Raw genomic sequence first — 19,277 nt, forward strand, 5'->3', positions numbered from 1 at the left:
GTTTCCACTCTCACTCTCAGTCCTGCTGTAACACGGCACTGACGTGACTGCCGTACTAAGCGGGCGGGCCCGGCAGGTCCCCATAGCAGCATCACCCTTCTATCAGCTATCATCAGCTAGCTGTGCTGTGCCATTTTGGAATCTTGACCATGGACCACCTCTTTGAATGAAGTCACCTTTATGACATAGAATTAACACAGTGAGTGATGCACATGATTGGACATTCGTAGAAGTAGAAAGTAGAATCTTAAATCTTATATCAACCTGTTGCAAGTGTGTTGGATATTCTTTAAAGGGAGTGATCATATTCATACTAGATAGCTAGTACAGTAGTAGAGAGCCAAAAAATTAATTGCACAATTTCAGCATCCTAATTATTCCTGTACCTAGTGTCTATGGCAACAGTGCCAATGCCACCAATGGACTTTTAGACCCCAAGAAACTTCTGTGATTTTTTTTTATCAACTCATTTACTGTTGACATTGATATATCTAGAGAGAGACATTGTCACAAGACCTCCAATAGAATTTAGATGTGATTGACAAAACAAATCCTTGCAATTTTGCATGTGACAATTGATAAATTGGGCATGATAGATGTGCTTTTGTTCTCTCATACCTCGTCTTGACAGAGCTTTTCAAAACCTTGACCCAACAACATCGGCACAACCTTCAAAGAACAAAATTCCTCACCTTTACTAAATGGTTAAAGGCTTTAGGCTTTAGGTGGGGTTTGGCAATAAAATTGCGGGAGAGAGCAGAGGTACTGTCTTAAGTAGCAGACACATATCGAAAACCTTTAGCACATAGGTTTTCCAAAACAACCTTCCTATTCATGTGCGATCCAACTGAAACGGGTAAATTATATCGCGCTAGCCACGCCATTTTCTCACAAAGTAGTGCCATGCACTGTAGGATCCCAGATTTGACTACATTTGTTCCAAACACAATCTATGCACGTATTTCCTGCAATGTATCATTCTGCTTGGACTGCTAATAATAGTGTATTAACCGCACTTTTTTTTTTTTTTACCACTGAAACGGGTCAAAATTCAGGGTGTGGTTAATACACCGGGTACACCATTACAGCCAATACCTACTGCATGTCTGCATGAAGTGTATAGACAATGTTCACTAATACAGTGGCAGATCCACAGGGGGGTGCACCAGGGGTGCCTCCTCTTTATTTTTTTGTTTAAAAAAAAAGAAATAAAAAGAAAAAATAGGGGGGACACGTGCGCCCCCACTTTAATTTTGTAAAGGCGCCTCCCCTTTACAGAATTCCTGGATCTGCCCCTGCTAATGTGTGCAATCTACCATTCTCAGCTTGCCATGTGGATGGTTAGGACAGTTCATCATTCAGCCTTAAGACACATTGGAGACATCTTAACCATTCAAAATTTTATGATGCCTCGTTGAGATATCAGCAATACCTCCTGCTACATGTACAATACATGGCAAGCCATTCTGTCTCTGGTGAAGCTAACGGAAGAAATGTTGTACCTGTGGCATCCATGTTCTTTTGTACTCCCTAACTAGAGCCTGTAATCTCATATATCGACTGTATGTCGTTTACGAAATATAAAGCATCACTACCAGGTACAAGCAAACGAACCCCAGAACAGCCAATGGAACGCACCATTGCCAAACAAAGAAAATAATAAAATGACCAAACAAGGGAAAACAAACCATTCTTTACTATTCTATTCATTTTCTCTTACTCGGTCGCACCTACCCAGAATGTTGGTGAAATAATTTCCTTTTTATGAGGCATTCTACTGTATATTTCTTCTTTTTTTTTTATGGCACAAAAATCAATGCTTACTTTTCCCCCAAACATTTCACTCATTTCAACCAACAGTGTCGGCAGTATCTGCAATCATCAGCGGGCTCTCTTTTTTTGTTATTTTTATTGTAAAACATGATATTTCCACGGTATGAAATTTAGGTAAATTGAAGCCTACAACATTTTTTTATGGCATGAAATTTTTGCTAAGTGCCTCTGGCATTCAGTGCATATATAGTGTAGACGAGAACTTCCACATGCATTTTAATTTTACGAATCTTGGCTCTCGCAAAATTTGCGATATTGCAATAATGCACGCAAACATTTCTCTTTTTACAGTATTTATGTTAGTACACATGTGTGTTGAGTGTATGAGCTGAATCATACCTGGCTAAAGTCTGAGTAACAAAAGAGATATCGGGACATTGTTATGGCAATGCTGAGGTAATTAGCCATGGTGGCCTAGGCTAGAATATCACAAAAGTTAGTGACAACAACATCCAGACAACATTCGGCGTAGAGCACATTAACAGGCTGGGTACAAAAAAGATTGTTCAGATGTTGTTAGGGTAACTGTGGTTAGAAAATCTTTGTTAAGACCATCTTCTTCTCTTCCCAGTGTAATGCAATAAATTTGTATCAAGAGTGTATCAGTAATAAAATTCAGTGTCAGACGTCCTAATGCCTTACTACATCACATGCGCTGCATAAAAAATTGCATGTAGCATTCGTCTGCATTTTGACTTTAGGTTACAGTGTGAACAATTTGCAGCCAGGGTTCCTCAGCCTTAATATGTCTATTGAGGCAAATTCATCATGTCCTCACCAGAAGGAGATGAACACAAGAGCCCAACCCAAAAAGCAGAGGGGGAGTGATGTTGCCAGGCAACGGTGGCTTCTGCTTGGAAAGGTATCATTGTTTAGTGATATTGATTAGTGATTTATGTCTGTGATAATTATGTTCTTCACACTAGTTGACATGATTTTTTTTTTCTGATAATGCGTCATTGAAATTTTAATCATTTGAAAGCAATTATAAGTGCAAGATATTCAACTTCAAAGACTGTGAACTGCTCATTTTTATACTGTGAAATGGAAGTAGCATAAAAACTAAACTTTTGAGTTCAAGTGATGACCACTGACATGGTATGGAGAATATTTTTAAGTGAAGCAGCTGTGTTCGCCACAATTTGTCAATAGATCAGCATGTTATGTAAATGTAAACATTTTCATGGTAGTGACAAAGTTAGCACATAAGTTTTTGGTGAGAAAAAATGATTTATTATAAATCATTCTGATTATGTCAATAGGTACAAAGACACACCATTATGGAAAACTTTTCACTTTAGTATAGAAAATGACAGTTTTTTTGGCACATTCGACTTCTTCAAGAATATGGACCCTGTTTGTTCTCCCTTTATAGCAATTACAGCGATATGTATGATTTGGAAATATCTTTCAGGCCCTGAGACAGGGGAAATGCACCAATGGTATAACCACTGCTATGACCAGTGATGTATCTGTACGAAGATTCACCACATACATGTTATTGTCTGCCAAACCAATGATGCCAAATGATGGCAGGGAATATGCCTGGTTTGAGTACACTTGTCCATCACATCAAGCTTTCTGCGTGCAGATTAGGTAAGGAAACCAAGAAGGCATGCTCCATTTATGAGACACTCGAGAATGTCTGGTTTTCCATCAAAGTTATTCTAGCTGCTTCCTTATTCCTTGAATATCTTTTGTTTTAGTATTCATGCCTTGTCTCCAGATTTTTACCCTTTTTCAGTGGCAGTTTTAGGCTATTATTACCTAAATTCTTCTCAGCTTGATACTGTTGTATATATACAATGGACTCCTGTTGTAACAAAGTCCTTGGGATCAGCAGTTTTTGTTCGTTATATTGAAATTTTATTATAACCGAACAAATAAACAATAGAAATACATATAGCGGACAATGTTACGACCTGAATTTTACTTCGTTGTAACCGGAACTTCGTTATAACCTGTTCCATATAACAGGAGTGCACTAACTGTATGCCAAAAACTTATAAGGGTTGCTGTCACATGAACTTCAATGTCGTATTTGAGAATGCTTGTGTTCACTGACAAAATAACACTCCTATCTAGCCTCAACACAAGTTGATAATAAATTATTGAAATTGATATATGAAGGGATGTATATTCCTTCAATGTGACTATAAGAAGAATTACATTATAGACAGAATTAACACATAGGCAAACATAGTGTCTTTCATTTGAAGATGATATTCCAGAGGTCATGTTTCATTCATGTGGTCCTTTTTTGTTTGTTGGTTTAGTGCAATTTAGTTGACTTAGTTGTCAGTTTGTACATGATTTTGTGGTCTATTTAAGCATTGTTTGGATGAGCTTTACACAATGCCGTATACCAAGTTTGTGTAATCAATTGTTACAGATCTATCTTCCCCTCATTGTCTGTTTATCTTTTCAAAGACATCTCATGAAGCGTTTTTCTCCAGAAGACTTAATTGGCTTCAACAATACCGGCAATGTGTGTAAGTAAATTGTCGTACGTATTCAAAAGGAAAACTTCAAATATCACTAATGCACTTTCTGCACTTCTCTTTTGATCACAAGAAGTATTGGCTGTGATTTTTTTAAAGCCTCCAGTATACTGTGTGGTCAGAATTGATATAGGGATTACTGGTATGTTCTTTCTTTTTGAGGTCTCATCATTGTTGCTAATAATTTCAAAGCTATTCACTCATTTTGAAGAAAAAATTATTTTTGCCACATCGGAGTAAGAAATTCTTTTAGAGCATGAAGGAAGTTTCAGAAGTTTTGATATAGTAGTCATATGTGATGCAGCATTCAACTGGCCTTTAAAATACAGTACTTAGCCTTCTTGGCTACAATACTGATATGTGTGGTCGCTAGTGGTCATAGATAGGTGGTTATAATAGGATGCAATCTGTTGCAACAGACAGATTTAAAGGCAAAGGATACCTCCATGCCACTGACTTTCCTACAGCCAGGGAACAACACAATTTAAATGTTATGTCTGTATTCTAAACATTACAATCCATTCCTGCATGAGGTTGTTGCTCATGATTTTATTTGTGTGTCATGAGAATATAAGTCTTTAGGGCTTTGCCATGGGCTTTATGGATGTGTATTTAGGAATTCCGAGAGTGATATCGTGAATCTGATCATTGTGAGAACTGCCGTACTGATTGGGAACATTTCTCTGCTGATGCAGGTGTGTGGCCATCAGAAGAGATCTTAGCTTACCACTGCTTGAAGGAAAAGGATCAGTTCAGGTGATGTTTGATCTTCGTGAAGGAATCTTGAATCTTACCTTTGTTCTTGATTTTCAGTCTTCCACTGTTTTCTACTGTTAAATATGAAAAGTATGTATATTGCTTTACATGTAATTGAAATATGTAAAGTATACTGGAATCTCTTTTGTTTTGTCCATTTACTTGCCCTTCTTAGTGTTTAGATATTCAGGTCTAAGATTTAAACCCTTACCACACTGACTGGGTGGGTGGAGGAGAAGGAGCTAAAATATCATTCCCACGTGAACTTTTAAACTATTTTCACATTATTTTCAGAAATGGATCTTGAGAAATAGAATGAAACCCTGTGCAATGAATTGTGTATCTTGCAATTTATGTGAATAATGAAGTTAGCCAGAACAGTTTATTACAAGAATTTCCTTGTAATTTAATTTCGGAGCCCTTTTTCAGATTTTTTTTTTTTTTTTTTTTTTTTTTTTTTTTAATGAGTAAAGCAGATCTTTATACACATTCATCCATTTTAGCTATTTGCTTGCATCTTGTCTTTTTTTTTTTTTTTTTTTTTTTTGGGGGGGGGGGGGGGGTTGATATCAGAGATTTAGTTTTAAAAACCAAATCTCATTCACATGATGAATGGCATGAACAGCTGTATTATGTATTTGATTGACAATACCCTACCTTTCTGTTAGCCAATATGCTAGAGCTTGTGTGGAGACACATTCATCTCTCACAATAGTTCAGGAATGGTCCAAGAAAACCCATTTTTTACATATTAAGGGATCATTTGTATGCAGTGCTGTGAAATCACACATTTTCATCCATTTCCGTGTAGTAAATGAAGAGGGTGCAGACAGCACATAGCCAAATATGTCATCTAGATCTATTGAATATGCATTGCAGTGATATTTGAATGCATATGTTAGTTGCAGATTGTGCAAAATATTTTAAGATTTTATAACAAAACTTTGCAATATCATGAATGCTTTGTTGATGCCAGAAAAAGAAAGGAATATTGGCATAGGATATTACAGAGTGCAACACGAATGACGCTTCTTTGTAAAGCAATGTGCATACATTTTCAACTAATGAGGTAAACAAATACACATCATTTCATCAGTTGATGAGAGGAAAGAAAATTAATATTTATTTGTCTCTCCCAAGAGAATTCAATCCCATTTTGTCTTCATTTGCCCCTAGCCTGTCCTCATTCTGATACACATACATGTTTACGAAGCCATCATTTTCCTGAAATGTTTCTCCCACAGAGGAAAAACCGTTTGTGAGCTTGGCGGAGGCATGTCATGTTTGGCAGGAATTGCAGTGAGTTCTGTCATTCATAGCAGAATCATCACTTATGATTTTTGTTTTTGTTTTTGTTTATGTTTTTATTCCATTTCATTTCACCGGCTGTGATCTCTTTGATTTTTGTGCTGAAAAAAAAAAAAAAACACATTTCAATCATTTATGATTTTTCATATTTGTATAGTTCAGAGTTTATCATCTACTAAAATATCAATGGTCAAATGCAGTCTGCAGAAGTGAAGTTCAAATTGTTGTCCCTGTATGAATTGATTTGCAGGAGAAAAATACAATACATGTAGCTAAATCTCCGTAAATTTTTGGCACATAATATTTTACCCAAAATAGAAAAACTTCTAGTTAAAATGTATACATGGTATATTCCATGGTATTTTTATGTCTGCAAATTTTGCAAGTTGAGCGATATTTACAGAATCAACAACTTGTGAAAGTATGGCCTCCTGTAATGTAAGTGTGCGATGTATCCTGTTCAAGGTGGGAAACCACTCACTTCTCTCTTGGAAAGGAATTATACATAGTGTTCATTCCATCACCGTGGTTCTCAGTCACTCATGCAATTGTCTTTGCCAAAGTCCCATCCTGCCTGTCACAGTCTGTCATTTCATGATATCGATTTGGCTGCCAACCTGTCTGTAATGGCCACCTGTCTATCAAGCCCATTAGTGGTCACACTTGCTACATGTAGGTTTGATTAGGATACATATGTAAATGATATGCATTCATATGTAATCCCAGATTCCTAATTCAGTGCAATGCATTCATGCATGACATTTTATGTTGCACTTGTCAGGTATTTTTCACCACATTAATTACTTAGTGGAAAGTACTCTGAAAGTCAAAATATGAAAACATCTTTCAGTAGACTTTAAGATTTGAAAATATAACGAATTGAGATGTTATATAAATTACATTTCATTGTTTAGCAAATCAATCCTATAAATTTTTGTGAGTGTATGGAGGAGCTTTAATAGATGATGCAGAAGTACCATAACTTAATGAGCAGGGGTAAGTCGAGGAACGGGCCTGTTCCATGATGAAAGTCAATCTGTAATAGCATACCAGTCATGCACTCCTACAATTTCCATGTCAAATCATCTAGTTCACTTTCCAAAAGCATGAGTTTGCCCTGAAATGAAAGATTTTTGTTTCTCACTATGTCATCATATGCAGTTCTGCAATTATTTTATTTTTTAACTAACTTGCTGAAGGCGCTAGTCATTTTCTCATTCACGAACATAACTCTGATATCATCTCTTCAATTTCTGATTTTGTTTTGTATTGTTGATGAACAGGAATGCAATTTTCCTGCTCATGTCTGGTTATGTTCATATAAAGCCGGTAATACAGGAAGATAATCTACTCTTCCTCCTTGAATCTCTCCCTGCAGGTTGCCACCACTACAGAGGCTGATAGAGTGATTCTCACAGATGGAAACAAGCTCTCATGTGACAGTATCCTATTTTGTGAATTTGTATAAACTCTCATGTGACAATTAGCCTTTTTATTGAATTGTATAAACTCTCATCTGACAGTATCATTATACCCCCGCCAAACGAAGTTTGAAGGGGGTATATAGGAATCAGCGGACCGTCGGTCGGGCGGTCGGTCGGGCGGTCGGTCGGTCGGGCGGGCGGTCGGGCGGTCGGGCGGTCGGTCGGGCGGTCGGGCGGTCGGTCGGGCGGTCAGTCGGGCGGTCGGTCCGTTGCAAATCTTGCGTCGCGAACTACTTCCTCAGTTTTCAACCGATTCCCATAAAACTTGGCACAGATGTGTGCCTTGGGTTGTAGATGTGCAAGACGTATTTTTTGACAGTACCCAAAAGTACGTTGCCATGGTAACGGCATATTATGGGCAAAAATGGGTACAAATCTTGCGTCGCGAACTACTTCCTCAGTTTTCAACCGATTCCCATAAAACTTGGCAGAGATGTGTGCCTTGGGTTGTAGATGTGCAAGACGTATTTTTTGACAGTACCCAAAAGTACGTTGCCATGGTAACGGCATATTATGGGCAAAAATGGGTACAAATCTTGCGTCGCGAACTCCTCCCGCAGTTTTTGATCAATTTTTATGAAATTAGGTACAGATGTTCATCTGAACATGTTAATGTGCAAGACACATATTTCCGCAGTGGCAAAAAGTGCGTTGCCATGGTAACGGCATGTTATTGGTAAAATATAGGGCAAAATGCTTCATGGCAAAACTGCTTCATCAGTGTTCTTCCAATTCTCATGGAATTCATATTGAATGTTTGTCTTAGGATATAGGTCAGCATGACACATTTCTTGACAATGACAAAAAGTATGTTGCCATGGTAACAGCTCACATATTATGAGCCAAAATGATGGAAAATTTTGTGTTGCAAACTACTTCCTCAGTTTTTGCCCAATTTCCATGAAACTTGGTACAGACGTGTGCCTTTGGTTGTAGATGTGCAAGACGCATTTTTCGACAGTACCCGAAAGTACGTTGCCATGGTAACGGCATATTAATGGCAGAAGATCAAGGAAAGATCTTGCGGATTTAACTACTTCCTCAGTTTTTTGACCAAAGCTTATCAAATGTTGTTTTGACCAAAGCTTATGAAATGTTGTTTGACGGGGGTATAACCAGTCGCTGTAGCGACATTTCTAGTTTTTAGTGAAATGTATTTCAAGTCTCATCTAACAGTAAACTCTCATTGGTTTCCTATCCCAAACTCTCATCTGACAGTATCCTTTTAAGTAAATTGCATAAACTCTGATTGGTTTCCTGTCCCAAATTCTCATCTGACAGTATCCTTTTTAGTGAATTGCATAAGTTACTGTATACACTGAATATTTCGCGAGTCACGTGCTATTCGCGAAATTAAAGACACGCGAAAATATTGACTCTGATCCCGATGTGAGTGTGACGTACGCTTGTATAATTCTCCGTTCAGTACAGGACTCCACGATCGCGAATCTAACCACTCGCAAAATCGTCGGGAATTCCCTATTCGCGAAAGTTTGGACTCGCGAAATATATGGTGTATATACAGTATCATTTGTGTCCTATCCCAAACTCTCATCTGACAGTATCCTTTTTAGGGATTTGTATAAGCTCTTAGTGGTTTCCCATCCTCTCCCAACCCTCCTCTATACACCACACCTAACTTTAGTCCTGTTGCCCTGTCTGTTGCGCTGCAGTTGCTCAAACATCCTAAAACCTTGTTATTTCCTGTAACTTTGGTTTGATATTGGTTCAGGTTTGGTTCAATCTCTTCTTTGTTGCTCTAATAGCAACCTCTTCTTCACTCATATGCATATTTTCTTTTTCTTGAAAAATTTTGTATAATTATGGGGGAAAAAAATTGGATTATTTCAAGTTTCAGTGGTGTAGGTAGTGGTGCAAGGTGTAGATACACAGATCTGGTCACGAATACATGGGGTTCAGGTGGATGAGGAACACTCGACTCTTCAGATTTATTTTCAGTAACCTTACGAAATAAAAGACATTCAAGTCATTTCTGAAAGAAACCAAGACAAATTTGGACAGACCCAAGTAGAGACAAGGTAAGATTGAATTTGGATATGATTTAAAGATTTGAATGTTTCCTATTAAATCAGTGGGTAATACAATATTCACTCTTCTTTTATAAACTTGATTCTTGCTTGCCCTTCCTCAGTTGTGATAAAACTCATTATAAATAGCATGCGCAGTTGATACTTTAAAAAAAAAATTTAACCTCAAGATCCCATATATACACAAAGTGATGTTCCGAGGTGTAGTATCTGGTAAACACATTTCACTTCTCAAAATCAGTGTGCATTCTTTGTGTGTGTAATATTTCGTCAGAGTGTTGTTTTCACAGCCACAATAAAACAGTCATTGTAACAAGCCTTGGCAACACCTATTGATCATATGACACTGTAACAGGTTATTAGATGCAAAAATGTAGAGTTTAGTGTGCAGTAGATATTTCATCCTGTGTCAACTTGGTGTGAGTATTGCAGTAAGTAATCACCTCCATGACAGTTGATTTGGAGCCATCTCTCATTTCGTCCCAAGGGAACTGAGGTGGAATGAACCCAGTAGCTATGCCGACCTGAGGGAGTGTGTGGATGTCATTCTGTGTGCTGACTGGTAAGGAATGCCAGGAATGCCAAGTATGCATGCCTGGATGTTTGCTGCTTCTCGGTTGCCTCTTGCTTCATTTTGTTCTTTCCTTGTTATGTGTGTATTTAAGGTAGACTGCTGTATCTCTCTCTCTCTCCCTCTCTTCCCTGCTCTCTTAGTCTCTGTCTGTCTGCCTGTCTGTCTGTGTGTCTCTCTGAGAATTATGTTTCAACACATATCTGCTATAGTTGCTTCAATCTTGCAACAACATTTTTAGGGTTTATCCCTGCAAGAGAAACTTGCTTTACTTCATGTGACATTCTTGATTCTAAGTTTCCGTCTGCCATGTCTCTGCATTTGTTGTGGTATTTCTGGTTGTCTGTCCAACTGTCTGTCTATCTGTGTGTCTGTCTATCTGTGTGTCTGTCTGTCTCTCTCCCTGTAATTTGCTCTCTATATAATCTGTCAATTTTACCTGATCCTCATTTTGCATTTGTCTATTTAGTGCCATATCTATTCTGAGATATTATATATGTGTTCACAATCACTTTTACATGTATATTCTATGTATGTTCTTTATATTCTATGTATTCATTCGAGCACATTTTTTCTAGTGCTCGTATAGTTTATGAGGAGGCATATGCCTCTGAATCTTTACCTCAGATCATTCTCATGAAAAGTCCAGAAGTCTTTTCCCTTCTACCCACAAATGTCACATAGAATCCTAGAATATGTGAGATGACATTGGGGAGTTAGATACATAGCAAGCTGTCATAAGATGTGTTTGTCTTTAGGCTGGCAAAATTTACTTGGCCCTGTCAATGCGGGTCAGTATGCCTGGATTGTTGATTCCTAGGGAAGACTGACTGACAGACAGATAGGACCTGATGCCAAGAGCAGTAATCTCAGGAGGGTTTGCCCCTTTCACAACTCTGCCTGTCTGAAGAAAAGAATGAACTTTGTCAAGTTTTCGTAGAGTTTTTTCCAAACTCATTTGTGTGTTTGTTTATCTTATCTTCTGCATTCTTCAAACACAAAAACAATCATGCGTGTACTTTTTGTTTTGTTTTTGTTTTTGTTTTTTCCAAATGCATGTGTGCCCTGCACTGTCACAACTAATTTTTTGATGATTTAATGGGGTGGCCACTCCACATGTCATCTGCAAACTCTTTTCAAAAGAGGATGTTGTTGGTCATTTATATCCAGTATATATCAGTTAAAACATGCATCAATTCACTTTGATGCCATCAACTTTGCTATGCAACTATGGTACTTTCATTGGCATCATTTTGGGAAAATAGATGCATGGCTAGTTAGAATGACTCAGATTTCATTGTAAAATCAATGTAAAGACAGAGCTTGTCATGGTATTTCACATTTCAATGCCATACTGAAGAATGTGCAGTAATGTAAAAATTAGAGTGAAACCTGTAAATCTGATCTTACTATTATGGGATGGAATGCATGGAATGATCTAGCCAAATATAGGAAATACTGTTGAGGAACTCTGTGAAATAGCTTTATAAGCCCTGAGGTTTCAGCATTTTGTATATTTGCAACAGCAGAAGTCACCATCTGTTACATGCGTTGTGTTATTGATTAAATTCCATGAGTTGTATGCATTGATTCTGTTGTGTACAAATATGCTGAATGTTTACATTCTTTTTCAGTAGTTAATGAAACAGAAATTGACATGAAGAATATCAGTATCACACATTTTGACAAACGTTTGATGAACCACAGTTTTAAAATCAACCTGTATTTTCGTTTCAGTTTGTTCTTTGATCAGTACAGGACTGATTTGGTAGACACCATCAACAGTCTGTTGGCAAGAGATGTGAGTATCATAGCATTCCACGGTCTAATTCAGTAAATTGCAATGAATAGGCTGATTTATATCTATTCTTGTATATCATGTTTCATTAGTTTCACTTGCTTTCAGAACTTTGCAAACTTTGCCAATCAGTTTAAAGATGTTGTAGCTGTTCTTTTCTTTCTAAGCTGCCAATGTGTAAGAAAATATTGAATGCCTGTTCCATAAAATGATGCATATCTCTTCCTTTTAGTGCTCTGAAGTGTAGGAGGCTTCCAAAGGAAATTCTTGTATTTTTTTTTCTAATTGGTGTATAAGAACAGTAAGTCCTCTGTGTGAGCAAATTGTAATGTATCTCATTTGTGATGACATCATATTGTGCCATAATGGCTAAATATGGTAATAATGTGGTTATACAAAAAAAGTACCCTGTCATGTCTTTGCCCTGGGACAGTCATAGAATAGTTTCAGTGATACTAACACAAAGCAAAATTGGTCTCATTGTATTTGTTGAAAGACTATCTGAAAGGCAAAACTTGTGTGTGTGTGTGTGTGTGTGTGTGTGTGTGTGTGTGTGTGTGTGTGTGTGTGTGTGTGTGTATGTGTCTGTCTGTCTGTCTGCCTGTGTGTGTGCAGGTGAATATCATGCATGTGAGTATCCGAAAACCCAGAGATTAAAAAGTTAGCATGATAATGAATCTAGACAGCATCTGAAGTGATCAAAGAAGAATTGTTGTGATAGGAAGAGAGAATGACTCTCGTGTACTGAATATGTTTAGATAATTAGCAAAGATTAAACATGTTCTTTCGCATTGTGAAGATTTGTATGTGTGTGTGTGTGTGTGTGTGTGTGTGTTTTCCGTCTTTTGACATTGAGGAGAGTAAGTTCCCGGGATACTTGTGCATTAGATAAGAAGGATGAAAGAGTTCAAGATTAGGATACTGTATAAGCTGTTATTTTCGCGAATTGGAAGGTGACAGACATTTTCGCGAGATGTTGATTTCACGAATTGACACCAACGCTATCTTGCATGTATTGTTAATGTAGTGTATGGTGACATTTTCGAGTGTTGTTAAATTCGCGATCCAACTGTGATTCACGAAATTCGTGAAAAATAAACCCTCGCGAAAATAACCACTCATACAGTAATGTATTGTGACTAATGATATTTCCTGTGGGTGAAATCATATTCACTGGTTTTGTATTTTGATCCTTAAGGGATTTTCCTTCTACTGTGTTCACTGTAAATTATAAGGAAACATTTAGTGATAATCATGGTGGGGCGAGGTCAAAGGTTTTTGAATTTGCTTTCATATTCAACAGGTTTTGATGGGAAGGAACATACAATGTATCTGTTTTCTGTTCATCTTCTTAACTGTAGCCCCCCCCCCCCCAAAAAAAAAAAAAAAATTAAATCTAAAAATAGAATTGATGTACAGGCGTGGATGAGACTTAAAAAATGGAAATGATTACATTTTGAGAGTATAGTAAATGTTTATTTAACATTTATTTATCTTTTTGAAATGTCCAGGGCAAGGCATTAATATTTGCTCCACGGCGAGGCCACACCTTGGAAAAATTCTGCCAAAAAGCAAAGGAGAGATTTCACCTCATCCTAGAAGAAAACTATGATTCTGCTGTATGGAATGTTTACCAAGAGGTAAGGTAGCTAGTCTTCAATTCTTCTTCCTTATTGTGTTTCTCAAATCCTACTGTATTGTGAGAAATTTCAATACATTAACATATTAGCCTGTGATATATACTATGTTTTCATTTGTGTGTGTGTATGTGTGTGTATGTTTTGATAATACATGTAGGTAGGGCACAAATTTTAGCAATTTTCTTTGTGTTAAAGGAACTGTACAGTACAGGTTGAGGTAAGGATTCAACTTGTAATGTTTTGCCAGATATTTAGAAACCACTCTATGAAATGTTAAAGAGCATACAATTCTAAGGGGAATCAAAAGTTTATTTGATGAAAATCGGTTTTGAAATGACTGAGATATCTAAAAACCAGGAAAAACAACGAGATCCTAATAAAAGCCGTGGCCTGTCAATTTAATTAGGATCGCTTTTTTGGATATCTCAGCCATTTCAAGGCCAATTTTCATCAAATAAACATTGAATCCTTCTTGAAATCATTGAAATCAATGATTGAAATCATTGAATCATTTTCTCACCAAAAAATGTTATAAACCTGAATCCTCACCTCAACCAGTACTGTACAGTCCCTTTAAGGGTATGTCACAGTGGTTTGGAACTTGTCTGAGAAGTATGAAAGTGTACTTGCTGATATGTGAAAAGGGAGACCATCGTTCTCACATCATTTCGATACTCTTCTTTATCTTTGGTTTGTAGAAAAAGACTGGGGAGGATACGTGTATGTGTCACTATAGACTGATTCTGTGACGCGCTATGTGTATTTTTGGCATGGGCAGCACCATTAACGAGGTGTCTCAGCCGACCCCCCCTCCTCTCTCCCATACCCCCTTCTGCGCGCGGAATGAAAAACTGATGCATGGTTGCTTCAGCCAATAGGCGTCTCGTACTGAGTGCGCGAATGCTTGCTTAGTGCGCGAACCTTTGTTACATGTGCGCGATAAACATGTTGCCCGGGGTGGGGGAGAGCAGGGGGGGTCGGCTGAGACACCCACTATGGCTGCACCCAGTGCCATGAAATGTCTGCTGCCCTCAACGAACCCGAATCGGTCTATAAATGCTGGAGAAAGAGTCCTGTGCCACCAGTCTCACAGTTTGATTGTGAGAAAATTTAACTCTTGGTGGGAGGAGAAACAAGAGAAATCAGTAGTTTTGTGTGCGCAGTTTCGTTTCCTTTTAATCAGAGTTCTTCCCATTTGCTATTTGAAGTTTTAACAGGATGATTCCCTCCCCTTACCTTACCCAATGTCTCCACAGGCCAAAATGCAGGGGAGAGAGATCTTTGACGAAGACATCCACTACCCACTACAGATCATCCTTACCAGACGAGCAGACTTCACAGCGGGGACACAAATCAAGTAGCATCTCAGTGGAGATGCTAATGATAAGACGCACTGGAGTTGATATGCATGTTGAAATTATGCCGCATCATCCTCTAAGCAGTCAATCATATTTTGGCTCCATTTATACTGGTAGTCAATGCAGTTTGCATGGTTGTATTTGTTTTAGTCTATGTGTGTTGTTCTGTACTCTGTCAGAGTAATGCAGATTTAGGTACCGTAAAACAGGTCACAGCTCTATTGTTGGTCCATTCTGTTTGATAATCTGTGATTGCACTGGTGGGATGTGGTTACCTCCCACTCCTCGTAACTCCTGCTCCCCCCCCCCCCACCCCCAAGCAAAATTCATTTTGTTACAAAAGAGTCTTCATGATGAGGTTTTTAAGTGCTGACTGAGGCATGTCATTAGGGAGCTTTAGATTTTAGAAGCGCGGACGTTCAGAGGAAAAAAACATGCTCTGAGCGTGCGCAGAAGCACGCGTCAAGTCGATCTATTTTTAGTTTGCGTCGCCTGAGTTTTTCACTACGCGTACTGGGCTATTTTTACGTCCGCACAGTTTGCAACATAGAGAGCTACTTCATGCACTGATCATATGGGGGCGCGATTTTATTTTTTATATGTTGCGTCCCAGCGTAATCTAAAGCTACTTTTCAACGCGACGCAGAGGAGAGGAGGACGTCCAGCGCACTCGTCGTCTCAAACGTCCGCGCGTCAAAATCTAAAGCTCCCTATTGAATCTTACAAGGAAGTAGTGATGCATGAGTGCTTAATTCTTGCATTCCTGCTGGGTTTAAACTGTTTAGAAAGTTGTTATCTATCAGAGGAATAAAGAGAACTTGCTTTGATCACTTTAAGAAATGACTTACCGGTACCTGTTGTCAATTACACACAACAGTTTTAATAGCTGACAAACATTCCTGAATATTTCAAGCAGATATGTCATATGTACCTCAAATATATTTGCATTTTTTATTTTTGAATATTGAAAGTAGATAAGACATTACTTTTTTAAACTGTCAGCTTCACAGGGAATTCTTTTAAATCATTCACATTCATAAATGCTCTTGTTGTTATTGTTTTTCTCATTACCAGTTTGAATTATGACCTATTTCTATAGACCAACTCCTACATGACCACCAGAGAAACAGTGAAGGTATGTAAGCAAGCAGTAGTTGGGTTGGTCGTTTAAGGTCCCCTCTCTGAAGGTTGGTAGGCAATAAGGATAGAATGCCTTGTCAAGGGCAATCAAACCAGGGATGTTATTATTGATAGTCTATGGTCTAATCCACTGAGCTACAATATCTCTTCTTGTTTCAATTTGTTAACTTTACTTTAGCTTGTTTAGTTGAGCATCATCCAGCTATTGCTAGCCAGTTTCATTCATCCTCATGCTACCTTCCATTTTTGCAACTCTACTTATGATAATAATAATAATATGGTCTTCTTTACCCTGGTAGCCTCTTCAGCGTTGACACTGCTCTACCAAAGGGCCCGGCCATTATTACTATCCTAGCATTGCAACTTGCCAGGTACCCTTTTACATCTGGGTCGAGAGGGACACATGTTGGTAAAAAAGATCTTGTCCAAAGACGTAAGCACTGGGCTGAATGCAAATCACTTCATTGTTTGATATGCAGATTCAACCTACATCATTTTGGCAGTGCTTGTGTCAGGTTACGAAAAAACCATACTGTAGCATTTTCTCTGCACAATTAAGTCTCCAGTTTTTATTTTGTTTTTGATTTTTTTTCTCTCCTTGGTCATTGTGAAGGGTGTGTATGGTATGATGCCTATGCACCAGGAATGCCGGAGGTGTTATTTGTCACTTTATCCATCCACCTGTCTGTGTTTGTTGTATATTTCCATACTAAAGCAGGCAGTATCCGCAACAATTTTGTACTTGGGTGCCGAGTTAGAAGGCACTTGCTGCATTAGGTTTAGGTGCAAAATGTAAGTGCAGTGAAAGCATGGTGTACACCTCAAAACACTTTAATGAGATATAACATGGTGTTTGAAGGTGAATGGTTCATGCTCTTCTTTGAAATTTTGGTTTGCAGATAAAATCACTTGTCTAGACGTGTAAACCGACAAGGAGAGCAATGCAAAGGTGTGCAGTATGAATGCTTTGACTAATTGTGTACTGTATGCACCGAATATTTCGTGAGGTTTTTATTTTCGCGAATTTCACGAGTCAGGTGCTATTCGCGAAATTAAAGACACGCGAAAATATTGACTCTGATCACGCTATGAATGTGACGTACGCGTATACATTCCTCCGTTCGGTACAAGACTCCATGATCGCGAATTTAACCACTCGCGAAATCGTTGGGAAGTTCCGATTTTAAGAAAATTTAGACTTGCTAAATATATGGCATATACAGTAATCTATTGACATGACAGTATCTGGATACCTCGCTGTCATCTGTCTGTAATTGATGGGGGTGTACTAGTAATGATGATAATGAAGTTAATGAATGACTCCATGAGATGTCAAAAAACGCTGTTGAGTTCTAGAGTCATACCAGACCTAAGTTTACAGGCTTTGTTTGTAGATTGTGTGCATAACAAAGGTTGATATAAACCATTTCACATTTTTATCATGTGACATTCCACTTTGCTTTTATTCTGTAGGCCAATGAGAGCCACTTGTCATCAAACAAGTTTTGTTTTAAGATGGTATTGCGCTCTGAGACAAATAGATCACTCAGTATTAATAGCTTGGACAAATCATATCAGAGAGAAAAAAATATCAATATCATATACTGGGATTGTTTTATCATGAAGTATTGTTTGGACATATTTGCTACTGTGAAACTCCAATCCATGATCAGGATGACTGTATGAAGAGAAAGTAGAGCAGACGCAGTAGCAAAAATATAAAAATTGGACATAGAATAGGATGTTGGGATTAAAGTTTTGTGTGTTTTCACAAAAAGGTGACACTGATTGCTACCACTGAGTAGATAGTAATGATTCTATCACCTTCCAACCTTCCTCTCATTGTTTTGTTTAATTGATGATGTGGGAACCGCAAAACCCTCTCCATGAAAGTCATGATTGTTGTTGCAACTCACTAAGATTTTAATGTAGAGGATAAACAGATGACTCCTGCAATATTGAAGTCCTTGGGACCAGCAGTTTTCTGTTGTTATATCAAAATGTCAGTATGGCCGAACAGTAAAATACATGAAGACATATGCATGATAATTTTGAGGACATCAATTTTTACTTTGTTGTGATAAAAATTTTTATTCTAACCGTGTTTACTATAACGGGAGTGCATTGTCATTTCTTCCTCGTGCATTCATGCCATGTAAAGAATATTTAGTGAAAATTAGTTTACTAGGGAATGAGAGACTTGTATGGTTGAGACCTAAATACCTCATCTAATTTGTAAGTGCTACAGTAAGTGATGCCACTTACTGGAAACCACATGATCATTTTTTGAATTTCACAAAGCTCCCATTTTCTGTCCAGTTCTAGTGAAACTTTCACTCTTTTATTTTATTTTTTTTTCTACATATATTTCTACAGTCACCTTAAACATTGATTGGATTTTGACTTAGCCTCCCTCAGAACAGACATTATATAGATGATGACTGGCGGGGGAGGGAACATACCGAATGTTCCACCCGAAGGGTTCGAAATGCTATTGAGGGAGGTTATAAGTCCCGAGAGGAAGTCGAGGGACTTATAGCCTCCTGAAATAGCATTTCAAACCCTTAGGGTGGAACGTTTGGTACATGTTCACGACAACAAAAGTCATCATCTGTTATATTATATGGGTTAGTCAAATACCATCTGTTATGGGCGAACATGATCTATCCTATTGATTGCTTGAAAAATATGATCGTTCAATCGTTTGGTATCGTTTGTTATTTGTTACGTGAAAATGTTTTCCCATGGGAGAACATTACAAAAATGTTCTGCCCATGGGCGAACATAACCATTGTGCCTCCATTACGTGACTGTGTTTAGCCAATCACTAACTGGTATTT

General features: G+C 37.9%; 1 protein-coding gene across 1 annotated transcript; it reads left to right on the forward strand.

Moving 5' to 3' along the window:
• The first annotated feature begins 160 nt into the window (after window positions 1-160).
• Window positions 161-15,318, forward strand: LOC139713724 (calmodulin-lysine N-methyltransferase-like). The gene is made up of 12 exons (XM_071625429.1): window positions 161-199; window positions 2,535-2,695; window positions 3,248-3,429; window positions 4,264-4,325; window positions 5,030-5,090; window positions 6,335-6,389; window positions 7,777-7,840; window positions 9,861-9,921; window positions 10,418-10,492; window positions 12,239-12,302; window positions 13,811-13,939; window positions 15,196-15,318. Exons 2-12 carry the CDS (start codon window positions 2,579-2,581, stop codon window positions 15,298-15,300), a joined length of 975 nt encoding a protein of 324 aa, XP_071481530.1. The 5' UTR covers window positions 161-199; window positions 2,535-2,578; the 3' UTR covers window positions 15,301-15,318.
• Window positions 15,319-19,277: the final 3,959 nt, after the last annotated feature.

Source organism: Diadema antillarum, unplaced genomic scaffold, assembly GCF_040938485.1.
Source record: "Diadema antillarum isolate AM-2024a unplaced genomic scaffold, OU_Dant_1.0 seq00002038_RagTag, whole genome shotgun sequence".
Taxonomy (NCBI): Eukaryota; Metazoa; Echinodermata; class Echinoidea; order Diadematoida; family Diadematidae; genus Diadema; species Diadema antillarum.

Coding starts and splice junctions, on each gene's coding strand:
- LOC139713724 (XM_071625429.1), top strand. CDS start 2,579: ATGTCTATTGAGGCAAATTCATCATGTCCTCACCAGAAGGAGATGAAC. Junction 6,390..7,776: donor CATGTTTGGCAGGAATTGCA/GTGAGTTCTGTC, acceptor CTCTCCCTGCAG/GTTGCCACCACTACAGAGGC. Junction 13,940..15,195: donor TATGGAATGTTTACCAAGAG/GTAAGGTAGCTA, acceptor ATGTCTCCACAG/GCCAAAATGCAGGGGAGAGA.